Source organism: Elephas maximus, chromosome 15 (genome assembly GCF_024166365.1).
Source record: "Elephas maximus indicus isolate mEleMax1 chromosome 15, mEleMax1 primary haplotype, whole genome shotgun sequence".
NCBI classification, from domain to species: Eukaryota; Metazoa; Chordata; class Mammalia; order Proboscidea; family Elephantidae; genus Elephas; species Elephas maximus.
The window spans coordinates 5493801-5510506 of record NC_064833.1 but is presented as its reverse complement, the minus strand read 5'-3'; the positions used below and the strand labels follow the sequence as shown (position 1 = coordinate 5510506).

The 16706-nt window shown below is 48.8% G+C and overlaps 1 protein-coding gene across 2 annotated transcripts in view; it reads right to left on the bottom strand.

The window, feature by feature from the left end:
* COL22A1 (collagen type XXII alpha 1 chain) overlaps positions 1-16706 on the bottom strand; it is a 295566-nt gene that overhangs the window by 189473 nt on the left and 89387 nt on the right. For both annotated transcript variants that reach the window (XM_049854093.1, XM_049854094.1), the window contains 3 exons: positions 2407-2460; positions 1369-1422; positions 104-157 (listed from right to left, as the gene is read on the bottom strand). In XM_049854093.1, coding sequence (XP_049710050.1) covers positions 104-157; positions 1369-1422; positions 2407-2460 — 162 coding nt within the window. The remainder of the gene's footprint in view (positions 1-103; positions 158-1368; positions 1423-2406; positions 2461-16706) is intronic.

Below are 16706 nucleotides of genomic sequence, written 5' to 3'. Positions count from 1 at the left end.
TCCCCGCACATGGCTGTGGGGCTTTTATAGGGCCTGGCTCTGATTCCCGGAGAAGGGACTACCCACCCCCTGCCGTCATACACACACAGGCGCTCTTACTTACAGGAGCTCCCACGTGTCCAGGGGGTCCGGGAAGTCCAGGGGGTCCTCCAGGCCCCTGCAGGAGTGTTCACAAAGAAATGATTTGGGAACAAAAAGAAAACTCAAGACCAGAGGGGGTGCTCAGTCAATGCCATGTTTGGGGATGAGATTTGCTGCCTCTTGCCCCACCAAGTGCTGGCCACGCTGTGTACACGGGGTTTTGCTGACATCTACTAAAAACATTTGGTATTCATTAATGTCAGGAGTCCCTGGGTGGTGCGAACAATTAAAACAGTAGGCTGCTAACTGAAAGTTTGAAGGTTCGAGTCCACCCAAAGGCACCTTAGAGGAAACGCCTGGTGATCTACTTCTGAAAAACCAATCACTGGAAACTCTGTGGATCACAGTTCTGCTCTGACACACAGGGGTCACCATGAGCTCCAGTCAATTTGACAGCAACTGGTACTGGTATTAGTTTGATGATATCTATTAACATTTACTAAAACAATTTAGAGATAGCTATTAACAGCTACTAAAATATTTTGGTGATATCAATCAGCATCTAAAATAATTGGATGATATCTATTAATGTCTATTAAAATAAAAATGTTTATTCCTTCAGACAAAAGTATCCCAGTTTTTGGGATCTATCCTATTAAAATAAAAATACAATACAAAAGGAAAAATCATACACACACACATGCATTTATTGCCTCATTGATTCTAACAAAAAACAATTGAAATTGAAACCACCCTCGAGGTCATAAATAGGGAAAAGAAATATACAAATTATCATGCATTCGTATCATGGGATACCAAGCATTTATTAAGAGAATGAGCTAAAACTTGTTGGCATTGAGTCAATCTCGACTCCTAGTGACCCTATAGGACAGGATAGAACTTCCCCACAGAGTTACCGGGGCTGAGGATCTTTATGGAAGCAGGCTGCCACATCTTTCTCCCACAGAGTGGCTGGTGGGTTTGAACCGCCAACCTATCGGTTAGCAGCTCAGCACTTAACCACTAGATTGCCAGGCTCCTCAGAAGATGAGCTGGATCTATCTGTATTGGTGTGCAAAGACACCTCTGGTCTCTCGTTAAATGAAAAGGACAAGTGGCAGACTATGATATGATCCCATTTTTGAAGGCAATTACAAAAGCCACATATGTGTACACACACAAGCGTGGGTCCAGTTGCATGGGAAGGTGGGGAGAGAACCCTCTGAGTGTCTTCTCACCCAGAAAACAGCTGCGTCCTGAACTGAGGCTTGTCTCTGAGACACTTACCCGCATGCCCACCTCGCCAGGCAGCCCCGGCTCTCCCGGCTCTCCCGGTTCCCCCTGCATGTAAAACGGGACATGGTCAAGACCGGGGACACAGACCCCGGCCCCAATCAGTTTCCTGGAACTCAGAACGCACCCCAGAAACAATGTGCCCGTGGGGTTAGGGCCCAGGCTGGCTGCAAATTCTTTTTCTACTAAGGAGCTACCTTTCCCTTGTATGGTCTGATCTCAGCTCCTATTTGCTTCTGCTGCTGGTGTCCACAGAATTCAATTCAGACTCAGCAGAGCAATGGAGTCACAAAGGCCCCAGTCTTCAGGAGAAGGAGTTTGGCTCCTGGGAGCGGGTGGGGAGGTAGCCCAGCTATTCTCTCCTGGTCTTGATCCCAGACCTCCCACCCCACGGTGATGCCCAGCTGTGGGGTTACAGGTGCCCACAACTCAAAGAGTGCCCCTCTGAGGCTGCTCACACATGGTTGAAGATGACACGGGGCAGAGAGGCAGAGAACCCAAAATGGACTCCTATTGAGGTTGCTGGTGGGGAGAGTATCCCTTCTTCCCCGGGGCAGACGGACACCAATTTGAGATCTTTTTGTGCCTTGGTTTCTGGAGTGTGTTCTAACTCAGAGCAGGTGGGAGGAAAAGGGGGAGTCTGAGGGGACCAGCAGGAGTGAGGCTGACAGGCCATGTAGGATGTGGGGTGCCACTGGGGTGACGGCCCAACTCCGCGAGCCACTAACTGGGCTCTGAGTCTACACAGTAGGATAACAATATGTCCCGTGCAGGGCTGCTTGTCAACTAAGTGAAAAGACAGCGCAAAGGACAGGCAGGTGAGGCCAAATGGCCAGAGCTGCTGCCACTGCTGTAATGATTAGGCTCAGCTCCAGGGGCCTTGGAGACCCTGGTATCAATGAGCGCGGCCACTGGTGGGAAAGGGAGACCCCAAGGTGGCTAGATCTGGGCCTGGCCCAGGCCCCCCATGCAAGGACACAGGCTCTGAGCAGCAGGTCCCTGCCCGGGGAGGGTGATCAAAAGGAAACGTACCCTCATGCCTTTGCTGCCGTCTCTCCCAGGGGGGCCAGGCGGGCCTGGGGAACCCTTGAACGGGAGAAAGAGAACAGTAATTAGTAATGAGTAATAACAGCGGTGGAGTCCCTGGGTGGTGCAAACAGCTAACATCCTCGGCTGCCAACTGAAAGGCTGGAGGTTCCGGTCCACCCAGGGCGCATTGGGAGAAAGCCTTGGTGAGCGATTTCAGAAAAATCGACCCTTGAAACTCTACGGAGTGCAGTTTTACTCAGTGGCAACTGGTTGGCAACTGGCAAGAACAATGCTGGGGACAGGCTCTCGGGTGCCGGCGTGAAGAAAGCACTCAGCAGGAAGGCATGGCCAAGACTCTGCCACTCAAAGGGCCAAGTGCAGTGCAGAGACCCAGCCCGGGCATCAGCTAGCGGGTAGCAGTGCAGATTCTCAGACCCCTACGTGGCCCTTGTGCACAGGATCCACGGGTGACCCCTCACCCTGCTCTCAGTCCAGACATGTAAAGTCAGGGTTGGGCTGGAGCAGGGTTCTCACCCTCGGCACTGTGGGCATTCTCTGTGGTGGGGGCTGCCCTGTGCTTTGTAGGACGTATAGCAGCATCCTTGGCCTCTACCTTCTAGATGCCAGTTGTGACAACTAGAATTGTCTCCAGACACCACCAAATGTCTCCTGGGGACTCAAAGTGCCCTGGTTGAGAACCACTTGGCTACAGCAGGGTTTTCTAGAATGTTCTGGGCAGAACAAATGTCATTCTAGTGAATTGCACTTAGAAACACACGACAAACTTGAGATTGGAGCAGCTGAGGAAGGGGTGGGGGCATCAGGACCATGCTTGCCATCCCCCTTTCTCCTCCACATACCTCCCCAGAGAGGGCTGGGGTGGGGGGGCGCGGACTTGAAAACAGTGAACTCTGGGAACTCTAAGCCCCCGTCCAGCTCTGACACTGTGATTCAGACCCAAGGGTTCCACCTAAGACCTTCGGGACAGCTCCCTCCTTCCCTGCCATGGATTAATTAATCCATTAATGAATGAAGGCATGCATCAGTGGGTGCTAGAAAGTACCACCTGTTAGACGTTGCTGTATGTTCTACCAATGTCATCTTATTTAGTCCTCATAACAACCTCGTAAGACAGGTATTACTATTTTCTCAAAGGCACCTCAGATTTTATATACTCAGACATTAGATACGCCTACTGGTTGGTGGGAGGCCTGGTTGCGCAGTGGTTAAGAGCTTGGCTGCTAACCAAAGGTCAGCAGCTTGGATCTACCAGCCACTCCTTGGAAACCCTATGGGGCAGTTCTACTCTATTCTATAGGGTCACTGTGAGTCAGAATTGACTCTACCGCAACAAGTTTGGGTTTTGTATTTTGACTGTTCTTTATTGGTAACTGAGCAGTAGAATTCTCATCTTCCACGCAGGAGACCTGGGTTCTGTTCCTAGACAACGCGCCTCATGTACAGTCAGTGGAGGCTTGCATGCTGCCATGATGCTGAACAGTTCTCAGCAGAGCTTCCAGACTAAGATGGACTAGGAAGAAAGGCCCAGGGATCTGCTTCCGAAAATCAGCCTATGAAAACCTTGTGGATCACAATGGTCCGATCCACAGCTGATCATGGGGATGGCGCAGGACCAGGCAGCACTTTGTTCCATCGTGCGCGGGGTCGCCTTGAGTGGAGCTAACTCCACGGCAGCTAACAACAACCAAGATGCACACAAACACACACACACACACACGATTTTGATGAAGTCCCTTCTCTGGCCTCAACATGCTGTGTAATGTAAGTCAGCATGGAGTCCAAGAGGAAAACCGACAGACAGACATCTCTGACCCTGATGCCAGACGGACCGTTCTAGCTGTGTGACCTTAAGCAGAGCCGCCTTTAAAGGGCTCAGTGTCTCACTGGCCTCACTCTCCGAAGTGCAGACGCCACCAGCGGCTGCAGGCTCACTGCAAGGACTAGGTGAGGCTGGCGGGCGTGACAGTACACACTGTGTTGTGGGGGTGTTCTCGGGCTCACGGGAGCCTCTTCTCCTGGCATGCCGCTTTCATGGCCACCCCACCTGTGATGATAGAGTGATGAGATGGGGTCACGCCCCATCAGGCTCACTGCAGCCAGGGAAACGACACCTTAGCTGGCTGTTCTGTGCATGATCAGATTCCTGGGACATCAAACAAGGTCCACTCTGTCGCTGCGTGGAGACTAGGGCCCAGAGAGGCTGAATGTTGTTGTTAGTTGCCGTCAAGGCAATTCTGACTCATGATGACCCTGTGCGTCACAGAATGGAACTGCTCCATAGGGTTTTCCTGGCTGTAGCCCTGGTGGTGCAACGATTAAGTGCTTGGCTGCTAACCGAAAGGTTGGCTGTTAGAACCCAGCCAGCGGCTCTGAGGGAGAAAGACCTGGCGACCTGCTTCTGTAAAGACCACAACCTAGAAAGCCCTATGGGGAAGCTCCACTCTGTCACATGGGGTTGCTCTGAGTTGGAATCAACTCCATGGCACCTAACAACAACAACAGCAACAACAATCTTTACAGAAGCAGATCACCAGGACTTTTCTTTTGCAGTACCTGGGTGTGTTTGAACCACCAACCTTTAGGGTAGCAGTCAAGCACGAGCAGCTTGAGCCATCCAGGCTCCCTTCTACAATTCAGGTGCCACATTGAAGATTTTCCACAAGGGGGAGAACCACAAAAGAATAAGGACTTTCTGTGAGGAAATGCCCGAGATGGTGTTTCCCTGGGAATCAAGCCTATGGGGGTGCTGGGCTCATTGAGAGGCTGGTTACCCACTTAAGGCAGCGGTCCTTGAAAGGCCGTCTGTCTTGTGGCTCCTTCAGGTCAAGGAGTCCTGCAGCAGAGGGCAGGATGAGGGGTGTCTTGATGGGTTCCTGCCTCAAGAATAAAGGAGATGGGGCACAGGGCATTGGAGCATCCAGGACCATCTAATAAAGGGAACCAAGAACAAAACCAGAGACAACGCCAGAGAGAACTCTGGAGAGTTGTAGAACCTCTCCCTTTTCCCATAGTTGCTGGTTCTTTGAAATAGATGTTCAACAAAACTCCATCTGTGTGAATCTGTCTAATCCACACAACAGTGGATCGTGAGATGGGGAAGTGAGACTTAACTACCTCCATATCACTAGGGCCTGGCTTGCACAAGGTCCCATAGGCACGTCAACTCTTTCTAACATCCCGTGTGCTTCCAAGGGGAGAGAGTGGGGAGGATCTCCTACTTGAAAATTAGTCTTGGGGGTGTAAAATCCCCAGAAAACAAAGTAGACATCCTGGTGTTGTAGAAACCCAGACACAGCTCCAAATCCTCCCTCCATCACTCAGTACCAATGGCCTTGGCCAAGTTAGCAAGAATCTCTGAGCCTCAGAGTCCTCACCTATAAATCAATATCATAAACCTAGTTTCAGAATTTGTGCTTCACAAGGAAATTGACAACTTGCTGATTGGTTTTAGATAACTGGTGTCATAGAGCCAGCCTCTTCTGCTTTTTCAAGGGAGTTGAGCTAGCCTTGCTTTGTATTCTAAGAAACTGACCAGTAGACTTTTTAGAGGTGAATATTTTCTGACTCAAAGAGGGTAATGACTCCCAAAGCCATCTCTTACTTTGATCTTATTTTATATAGTTAAGATAACCACACTGGCACTGTAGACAGACACATTCCGAGGAATTCCATTTTCAAATCATCATGAGAGCTAGGCAGTTTCATTAGATGGGTCGCTGCTTTTGTGAAAATCATGTCCCCAATAAAAAGTCAACCTGACCCAGATATTTCATGGTTTAGCATCACCTCATCTCAGCATACAGAACACACCACACCGACATTCCTTCCCACAGGCTCTACCTGGACTCACCATCCACTCCTGCAGTGACTTTAAAAAGAGAAAGTTATAGCCCTTGACTGCCCACCCATACCCCATTAGAAAAACCACTTAACCTCTCTGAGTCTTGAATTCATCATTTGTAAGATAGAAGCTAATACTTTCAGATGAGTAATTAACATGGACATAATTTGTAGACTATAAAATATTATTGAAATGCCAATTGTTTGTATGGTATCAAGAACTAAGAACGCAGCCTCGACCTATGGGGGCAGGTCTTGGAAAGGAGTGGGGAAGAGACTGGAGAGAGCCTAGAATCAGTAAGGTCAGCCTCAGGCACGGGGAGATTTCCAAAAGGAAAGGCTTGTAGCTAAGGAACCACAATAAAATGCAAAAAGAGGAAAGGAAAAGAAAATGAAGGGAAGGGAAGAGAAAGCAAGAGAACAGAAGAGAAGGAAAGGAGGTGAGAAAGAAAGAAAAAGAAGAAATGGAAGGAAGAAGGAAAGAAAGGGTGGAAGGGAAGGAGGGAGTGAGGAAGGATGGGAATGAAAGAAGGAAGGAAGGAAGGATGGGAAGGAGGGAGGGAGGGAAGAAAGGAAGGAGGGCACTATGTTGGAGGGAGAAGGTCAGAATTCCCATGAGGCCCCTGCCTCCTGTTAGCTGAGCTGAGCATATCACTTTCCTCTCCTCCCTGTGAAATGGGTGATGCAGGAGGAATAACACCTCTGGCCCAAGGTGGCTGGTAAGATGCCTTGAGACAATGCCTGGGAAACACCTTGTACACAGGGAAGTTCCAAACAAATATCAGGGACTATTATTTTGTTTTATTTTAGAGGACAGGAACCTCAACACTCAGGTTTCAAAGAGAATGGGACAAATAATGCACGTGAAATGCCTTACAGAAGAGAACTAAGGCTCAGAGAAGAAGGATCTTCCCCACATCCACACTGGCAGCTGTGACTCACAATCGTGCCTTTGATTCCCAAGTCTAGGCTGTGACACCTCAGCTGCCCCTAACCCTCAAATCCCTTTCTCAGCCTACACACACATGGCCTCATGACCCCACGTGGAGCCTCCTGGGAGGGCTCACATCCCAAGAGGAAACTACCTGCCCGCTGACACCCACGTGTCAGTAGACAACCCCTCATGAGGCGCAATGCAGAGAAAAGAGGCAACTGAGAGCTCCTTTGCTCTCTTGGTCAATTAGATGTCAGTGCTTACTTTTAAATGTTCACAGAGACCTTGCCAGAGGTGCCAGGTCAGCTGTGGTAAAAGACAGAGTGGGCCTTTGGGGTGGGGGGCTGTGGTTAGGAATACTCCGGGCAGTGGTTCTTCCAGTGTGGTCCCCAGGCCAGCCGCCCGAGCATCTCATTGGTCCTTATTAGAAATGCAAATTATAAACCTGCCCAATCAGACACCTGGGGGAGGGAGAAATCTGTTTAACCACAGGTGATTCTGATGCACGTCAAGTTGGGGAACCACCGCAGGTCGTGGTCAGAAGACCAGATGCTGTGGAACCAACTCCAGCTCATGGCCTCCCATAGAACTGGGCTCCGCAGGATTTTCAGCTGCTAATCTTTGGGAAGCAGGCCTCCAGGCCTTTCTTCTGAGGCACCTCTGGGTGGACTCCAACCTCCAATCCTCAGTTAGCAGCCAAGGGACTCCATGGTCAGAAAAGGTGAGTTCAAATCACTTATACCTGGTTGAATGCTTAATCAGCCTATACACAAGGTACAACAACAACAACAAAAAAACCTACCTCAAATTTTAAATTAAGTAGCATGTGCATAGCCCTTAAACCTCAAACCAAACCCATTGCCAGTTGAGTTAATTCTGACTCATGGCAACCCTACAGGATGGAGTAGAACTGCCCCATAGGTTTCCAAGGAGCAGCTGGTAGATTCAAAGTGCTGACCTTTTGTTTAGCAGCTGAGCTCTTAACCACTATGCCACTAGGTACTATTATTCTTAGACGCTTAGTGAATTGGGTGAACTGGAGAAAGGGAAGGACGTCCCATGCGTCTACATCAGCCCGCCTAGAAACTCACTTTCTAATAACGTGTTCCCAGCTACCTGGAGCCTGGGGGTTAGAGGAGCCCCTTCAGGGCGAGGCAAAGAGCTCTGACATTTCGCAGCTGTCGGGGCCCCTGGGGATAAGACCTCATTGATGCTCAGGGTGCAGAAGACATCATCTGGTATATAAAAATGCCAGAGTAATGGTAATTACAGCTAACACTTATGAGCACTTTTTATGAATCTAAGGCATTTATTTTCATTAGCTCATTTAATTCTTGCAGCAACCCTCCAACGCAAGTACTGTTAGAATCACTGATTTATAGATGAGGAAAGCATGGGTCATAGGATTAAGCCATTGACCTGGTGTCAAGTAGCTATAAGTGGCTAAGCAGAGGTCTTAACCCAGCCTGGATGTGTCTAGAGTCATGCCCTTAGGCTCCCCAGCCTTCCCAGTCCAGCAGCCCAGCATTTATCTATGCCATGAACGCTCACTCACTCCAAAACGAAGCCCTTGGTCCTGTGACTGGTCCATTAGACTTGGCAAGAGTCTGAGTGTCAGACAGAGCTGGAAGGAAAGCCACAGACTTTCCTAATCCAGCCACTGCCTTCCCTGGGGCAGTGAGATCCCATGAACTCAAATTTTCCCCAAGGTGTCCTTCAGCACCTTGGACAGGGCCCGTGGCACCCTTTTTTTTCTAACTCTCCGCATTCAACAGGGCTATTTGAGGGCACATATTTTTAAGCAGCTAACTTATTTTCCCCTAAACCCTTTAATTACTGTAAAAATAGAAGGCACTCAACCACAGTTATCCAACCTGATAACCATGAATAATGCACATTAACGCACGGGCTAAGAATAGAGATGGGGGTGCTGATTAAACCAGCCGTAAGCAGGGAGAAAGGGACCCAGAGCTAGAGGCAAACAGTATAAATACATCTGAGAAGTTTCACACACACAAACACACACATATAATTTATATTTTTCCCCTTAGAGACTCTATAACGCAGTCATTGCATAAAAGATGTAATGATTCCCATGTGGGCATGGTTTTTGAGGATCAGGAATTCCCAGACAGGAGCATGGCTTTCAGGAGCAGGGCAGGAAAGAGCAATGGTGATCACAGTGCAAGGGCTGATCATGGGGGAGTATAGAGTCAGACAGATGCAGCAGTGGTTCAGTGGTAGAAGTCCCACTTTCCATGCAGGAGATCTGGGTTCGATTCCCAGCCAACGTACCTCAAACACAGCCACCACCTATCTGTCAATAGAGGTTGGCATGCTGCTGTGGTGCTAAATGGGTTTCAGTGGAGCTTCCAGTCTCAGACAGACTAGGAAGAAAGGTCTGGCAATCTACTTCAGAAAATCAGCCAATGAAAACTGTATGGATCACAATGGTCTGATCCACAACCAATCATGGGGATGGCACAGGACCAGGAAGTATTTCATCCCATCAGGCATGGAGCTGTCCTGAGTCAAGGGCTGACTCAATGGCACTTAACAACAACAAGAGTCAGACATACCAGGCTCAGTCCTACCCATGCATCAGGTCAAGGCTCCTGGGCATGCCCTAGCCTCCTTAAAGAGGCCATAAGAGGCTTACGTCATCATCTGAATAACTGGAACATATTGAGAATTCAATGAAAGGTTGATGCTATGATTTTTTTCCACTACATGGTGCCTTCCTTTGAGATAAACTCACTCAATTTCAGAAAAAAAAAATCACCAAGTTATGGCTGAGGAATTCTGCATAGTGGGCTGTTGCCTATGCCCCATCCCCATCCTCTGCTTTCAGGAAGAATCAGTAAATACAGAAGTGTGTCCACTATCCCTTGCTGAGGCATGCATTTCACCTACAGCAAACCAAAAACCCGTTGCTGTTGAGACCGATTCCAACTCCCAGTGACTCTAAAGGACAGAGTAGAACTGCCCCATAGGGCTCCCAAGTCTGCAGAAGCAGTCTCCTGCAGAGGGGCTGGCGGGTTGAACAGCCGTCCTTTGGGCTAGCAGCTGAGTGCTTAACCACTGAGCCACCAGGACTCCTTCACCTGCACCAGCACCAGCACCCGCACCCCTGATATGCATAAGCACCTAATGTTTTCCAGAGGTCTTTCTGGGCCACTGCCCTGGAAGGGAGGCACCAGGAGAAAGGTCCCCATGTAGCAGGGCCCCTCCTCATCCCCTGTGCAGACACCCCCCACTCCCAGAAGCTTTCCTCTCACAGGTTCAAGTACAGCCTGCCTTTGAGAGACTCCAAAGGAAGAGCCTGGCTTGGGTAGGAAGGGCCATTCTCTTACGGTGTGGATGGCATAAGGTGTGTCTGTCATGTTGGGGTCAGAGACTGCTGCTATGAGGGCAGAGCTGGCTGTCACCTGCAGTAGCATCTGAGGCATCCAGGTGGCTGTTTGGTAGGTAGGTCCCTTGGTGAGATCAGGCCAGCGGCTGCCTCAAGGTCCCCATCTAGTCAGGAGCTCGGTGGTGTGAGAACATCTCTTCTAGCCACCAACTCTGCCCTATTAGCCATGCAGTGATCAAAGCAATTTTTCTGAAGCACAGTCCTGCTTAAAATCTGTTGAGTTTGCAAAATCAAGCGTAGGTTCTCAGGTTCACCTGTACAGTCTTCATCACCTCTCTGCAGCTGCAAAAGGTTGAGCTTATCACACTCCAGCGTGGACGTTCCTCAGACCATGTCTGCCCCAGTCCCCAGCACTGTGTCTACTCTAAGTAGCTGGTTGTTCTGAGTTCTCCCAGTCACTGAACAAGCTGGAGATTACTGTAAACAACTTTGTCACCCTACTACAGATTCTTAGAACAAACACATCAATGTGAGTGTTTCTCTGAGCCCCAGTGACCTTTTCCATGAAATGTGGATGATAATAACTTCCACCTGCAGTTGTTGGGAAGAATGAGTAAGTCAATGCACTTGGAAGAGCCTGATTCAATGCTTGGCTCATGGAAGGGCACTGGGTAGGGAGCATCCCTTGGACTCCAACAAGCAGAGGGGGAACGATGGATATGCAGGGAGAGGGGTCAGTGCCATAGAGGTGGACACATGCAGAGGGCCCAAGAAAGATGGAACCGAGACATGCAAGGAAGGGTCACTCAGGGTCACATCATGGCAGGTGAGAAGCATGTCCAAACACAGTGGACTGCATCCTCCGAGTACCCCAGAACTGCCAGGCATCCTTCAAGGGAAATGGTGTGACTACAGCAGCATTTCAAAATCAAATGCAAGTGCAAGAGCAGCTGCATGTTTCAAAGAGTACAGCGTGTTTAAGCCAAAGGAAGGTATTTGGAGCTGAGGCGTTCCGGGCACCCTGACCTGCTACGGGTGTAACTTTTTAGCAGGTGGATCCCCAGTGTCCCTCAGGTCAGCTGCCTTTCACAAAAGCCTGTCTGCTTAACGGTCCACAGCAAGAAGGAAGTACACTACTTTGTTCAATTTTAAAGGATCACTTTACGGCCAAATCATCGGCACACAGGAAGCTGTGGGCTCCTAGGGAGCAGGCTGGGCGTAAATGTAGGCAGAACCCTACTTTCTGAGGCCAAGCTACCTCAGCTCATTGCTATGATCCTGGCTTTCTAACAACCCTCCTTCATTCCATCCTGATTGATTGTTGATGGTTGCCATGCAACCATCATGCACAATAGAACGAGCCTCTGCAGGGTCCTGTACCATCGTCAAGATCATTAGCATGCTGGAGTCCATTGTTGCAGCCACTGTGTATTTGAATGCCTCCCATCCTAAGGGACTCATCTTCCAGCACAATATTGGGTGATATTCTGTTGTGATCCATAGGGTTTTCACTGGCTCATTTTCAAAGTAGACCATCAGGCCTTTCCTTTTAGGCTGTCTTAGTCTGGAAGCTTCAATGAAACCTGTCCACCATGGATGACCCTGCTGGGCACTTAAAATACCGGTGGCATGGCTTTCAGCATCATAGCAACACACAAGCCACCACAGCACCACAGACTGACAGACGGGTGGTGGTCCATTCTGGTGGCCTTGGGTTTTCTCTCATCAGTACTCTAATCCACACATTGTTTGTTTAGCCTCATAGTGGACCACCGTGCTGAGATTCCGCTATGTGCTGGTTCCAGACTTCACCCTGCTCTAGCCTCTGGCGTCGTCTTCAGAACACTCAGCAAAGCTACGAGATGCTGACATCCCTGGAAGACGGACCGGCCTCAGCTATTTGCTTGGCTCAGAGCTCCTAGATCACCATGCTCATTCCCTGGCAGCTTGACTGTCCCAGTCAAAATGGAAGAAAACCATACGACACAGCAGAGCGATGTTTGTGTGACCCAAAATTCTGTCTGCTGCTGAGTCAACAAACTCAACGAAATTCAGCTGAGTTTCTTGTATCTGCTTTTTCTTTTTTCCTGGAGCACCACACTGTGAAATCTGAACATAAAATCCATACAAAGTTTTATTTACTGCCATATGGATTTCTGTGAAAATGCTGAAGAATGACTTCATGGTTGTTGTTTTGTTTTGTTTTTCTTCTGCCAAATGCTAAATGCTTAGTTACGGACCCAAATATGGCTTTATGGGACACTTTGCCCCAATTTTATTTCCCGTAGGTCTCAGTGGTTCCTCACTTTCTATCAGATGCCGTCCACACTTGATCAGGGTCTGTAAAGCCTCCCCCTACTATGTCCCTGTAATGGTTAATTTTACGTGTCAATTTGGCTAGGCTATGGTTCCCAGTGATTTGGGCAATCACTAGTCTAGTTGCTGTTCCATAATGTAATGTACTACAATGCAATGTAATGTAATGTAAAGTAACGTAATGTAACGCAACGCAACATAATGCAATGCAATGTAATGTAACATAATGTAATGTAATGTAACATAACATGACGTAACGTAACGCAATGCAACATAATGCAATGCAATGTGGTGTAATGTAACATAATGTAATGTAATGTACCGTAATGTAATATAATCACCTTCCATAACATAATCCAATGTAATATAATGTAACTTAACATGATGTAATCACTTTCAATAATATAATCCAATGTAATGTGATCAGTTAGTTGAAAAGGGAGTTTCCTTAGGTGTGGTCTGCCTCAGACTATAAATAAATATTTGGGCAGAACTCTCTATCTCTTCCTTCAGTCTGCACTCTGTCACCTGACGTATGGATATTGGGACTCAAGCCTGTAGGAATCTCCAGCCTGTTGGCTGATCTATGGATTCTGGACCTGCCAGCCTCCACAACTGCGTAAGCCAAACCCTGGCAGTAAATAAATCTCTCTCTCTGGACTGGGCAGGGTTTCTTAACAGCATTATCACTCTCTTCATGTAGAAGCAAGCATGGGAGAATAAAGGTGGTACAATCTGACTTACTTAAAGGAGCGGAGATAAGAACCTTGCTTTAAAAGAACCATGTGGATGGACTTTGCTTGCATGTTTCTTTCATTTAATTGACTTATGAGACCCTGGAATGTGGGGTACAACCCAAGGTTTAGTACCTGGATTGGTACTAAATAGCCACTTAATAATAACAATAGATAGATACTTACTAGATACTAAATAGATACTTGGATAGTATCCACTGAAGGAAACGCTATGTCACTCCTTACTGAATTTTAGCAACAGCGTCTAGCAAAAATAGGAAACAGATACAGGCGTCTTCGTAATGATTACTGACCTCCTATAAGCCCAGAACAGCCCTAGGTAGGATATAGGTATCCATGGCCCCACTTTACAGATGGGAAGCTGAGTCTCCAGGGACACTAACCTAAGATCACCCAGCCAGCCACTGCAGAGCTGGAATCTAAACCCAGCCTGCCCAACCCCTCAAACCTGCTTTCTTTCCATCACCTGAACCCACGTTTGAGTACAAATCCAAGGTTCCCTTTTCCCTCTTCTCTCCCAGATGCCAGGTTCCCAAGGTAAAGAGAATTGCCCAGACAACGGCAAAGTCCCCAGCATCACACAGGGAGTCTGTACACAGGAAAACTGGAGCAACACTCAGGCGGCCAGGCACTAGATGGCGCTGTGGGTCCAGAAAAGGCGACCAAGTCAGGTTCCTCCACCGCAAAGCCCTTGGTTGGTCCCCCCAGAGCAGAAGGACCAATGGACGTTCATTGGAAAAGGCACACGTTTGCCTTGTTTGTGTTTTTCTAAATCTTTCTCTACCCATGGGATTCACAGTCCAGAAGATTCTCAGACCCCATCACCATAAACCACAGACTGACTCAGCGGACCACACAAAGGAAATCGTACACCGGCAGCACTCACACTGTGCTTACCGTTGTTCTCAAGCTGGAAGGGGCCATGGATCATCACCCCCCTCCCTGCCATCCCTGACTCCACTCTGATGGCTCCAAACCAGCCCAGAGCAGTGGCCATCTGCCATCATGCTGTCATCATCAAGGAAGTGCCAGGCACTATAATGACAGCGTAGCAAGAACATCACCACCAGGTATTGAATTCTTGTGCCCTGGGTCAAACCCTTGATGTGTATTGTCCCCTCTAATCCTCCCAGCCACTCATACAATAGGAACTGTTATTATCACCCTTTTACAGAAGAAGAAACTGAGGTTCAGAGTGGCCCAAAGACATGAGGCAGAGGCAGGATGGAAGCTGGTCTTTTCAACTCCAGCCTGTGTTCCTCTTACTGAACCCAGCAGCCACTCGGCCTGGAATGTATGCAGGTCCACAAACCATTCAGACACAACCAGTAAGTGTGGTTGTCTCCAGAATCACTCTCTCTCTCTCTTCCTCTCACACCACGCTCACACTCATACCTAGGATCGCATGGTTATATACGTTTTGCAATGTGTTTTAAAAATGAACAAAACACTGCATTTTCTAGTCATTAGTTTTTCTCCTAAGTGTGGTTTTGCTCTGGAGTGCCACCACGCTCTCTGGCTGCTCACTAACCCACTAAACCCTCTGCCTGCTGCCCAGCGCTGGGCCATCTCGAGTCCTGCTCATGAATTACACTGAACGAAGCGTGTGGGTACACACGCCTCCTTACAGCAAAGCTCTAGACATGAACATCCAGAAGCGAAGGGTCTGGGTGCTGCTTAAGCTTTTAGTACATTTGCCTCCGGGAAGAGAAGGACTGTCACGTGGAAGCTGCTTGCTCTGGAATCGAGCACTCGGTCTGCACAAGCAGTCCTAGGTAAGATGATGAGGTGAGCTCTGTGTGAGTGACAGACCCTCTCCTGGGGTGGACGGACAGCACGGTGGTCTCAGCCTACAGGTGCCTGGATCCCGAGGGCCTCATCCACATAATGCGCTCTTAGGAAGCCTCGTGGCTGCTACGCCTGGGAAACAGGCGGGTTTGCTTCATTTTGTTTTCAACAGCTGGTGTGAGCAGACAACGGCATTCTTACTCCTCCTCTGTTTTCTATTTCTCCTTGCAGGCTAACAGGTTAGCGGGTTTTCTTCCTCTGAAGGAACCCATATTTCCCAGGATCTGTCAAGCTCGTGCAGGTTATGATGGAGGTCAACGAAGGTGCAGGCCTCCAGGAGAGTTCCCTTCATCCCTCCACCTGCCCAGGCTGGCTGTCAGCCCGGCTCTGTCTCTTGTCACCTCCCTTTTAAATTCTTGTAATAATCTCTTTAAAAAAAAGAACAGTAATTTATTTCTCACAATTTGGAGGCTAGAAGTCTGAATTGAGGGCATCAGCCATGTTGGGTCCTCCTGAGTGCTCTGAGAGAGAACTGTTCGAAGTCTCTCTCCGGGTTTCTGGTGGCTGCCGGTGGCCATTGGCGTCCCTTGGCTGCTTGCAGATGGAGCCCCACACGCTGTCTTCCCCAGTGTGTGACTTCTTCTCCATGTCTGTTCTTCCCTTTTATAAGACATCACTCAGGAGGGATTAGGTGTCAGACCCACCCCACTCAGGGACAGCTTTGTTTAATTTAACTGATAAGGAAGAACCCTATTTTTAAACAAGGTCATGTTCACAGGTACAGAGGTTAGGATTTCAACGTATCTTTTGGGAGACAAAGGAGCCCTGGTGGGGCAGTGGTTAACGCAATCTCCTGCTAACCGAAAGATTGGCAGTTCGAGACCACAAGCGGCTCCAAGGAATAAAGATGTGGCGGTCTGCCTCTGTAGAGATTTACAGCCTCGGAAACCTTATGGGGGGGCTATAAGTCAGAATCAGCTTGACAGCAGTGAGTTCGGTTTGGTGGATTATGGGAGACACAGTTCAATCCAAAGCAGCATTACTTCGGACAGGCTGGTAATAACCTTGAACGTTGTTAGGTGCCTTTGAGTCAGCTCTGACTCATGGTGGCCTCAGGTACAACAGGATGAAACATCGCCCAGTCCTGCGTCATCCTCATGATCACTGGTGTCGCAGTAATAATCTCCCCTGGCCTCTCCCCTCTCAGACCTACCTGGCACCTGCTCTTCGAACAATCTGCAGAAGAACGTCCCCGGCATATCTAATGACGCACAGACCAACGCTTCCTGCCACTGCA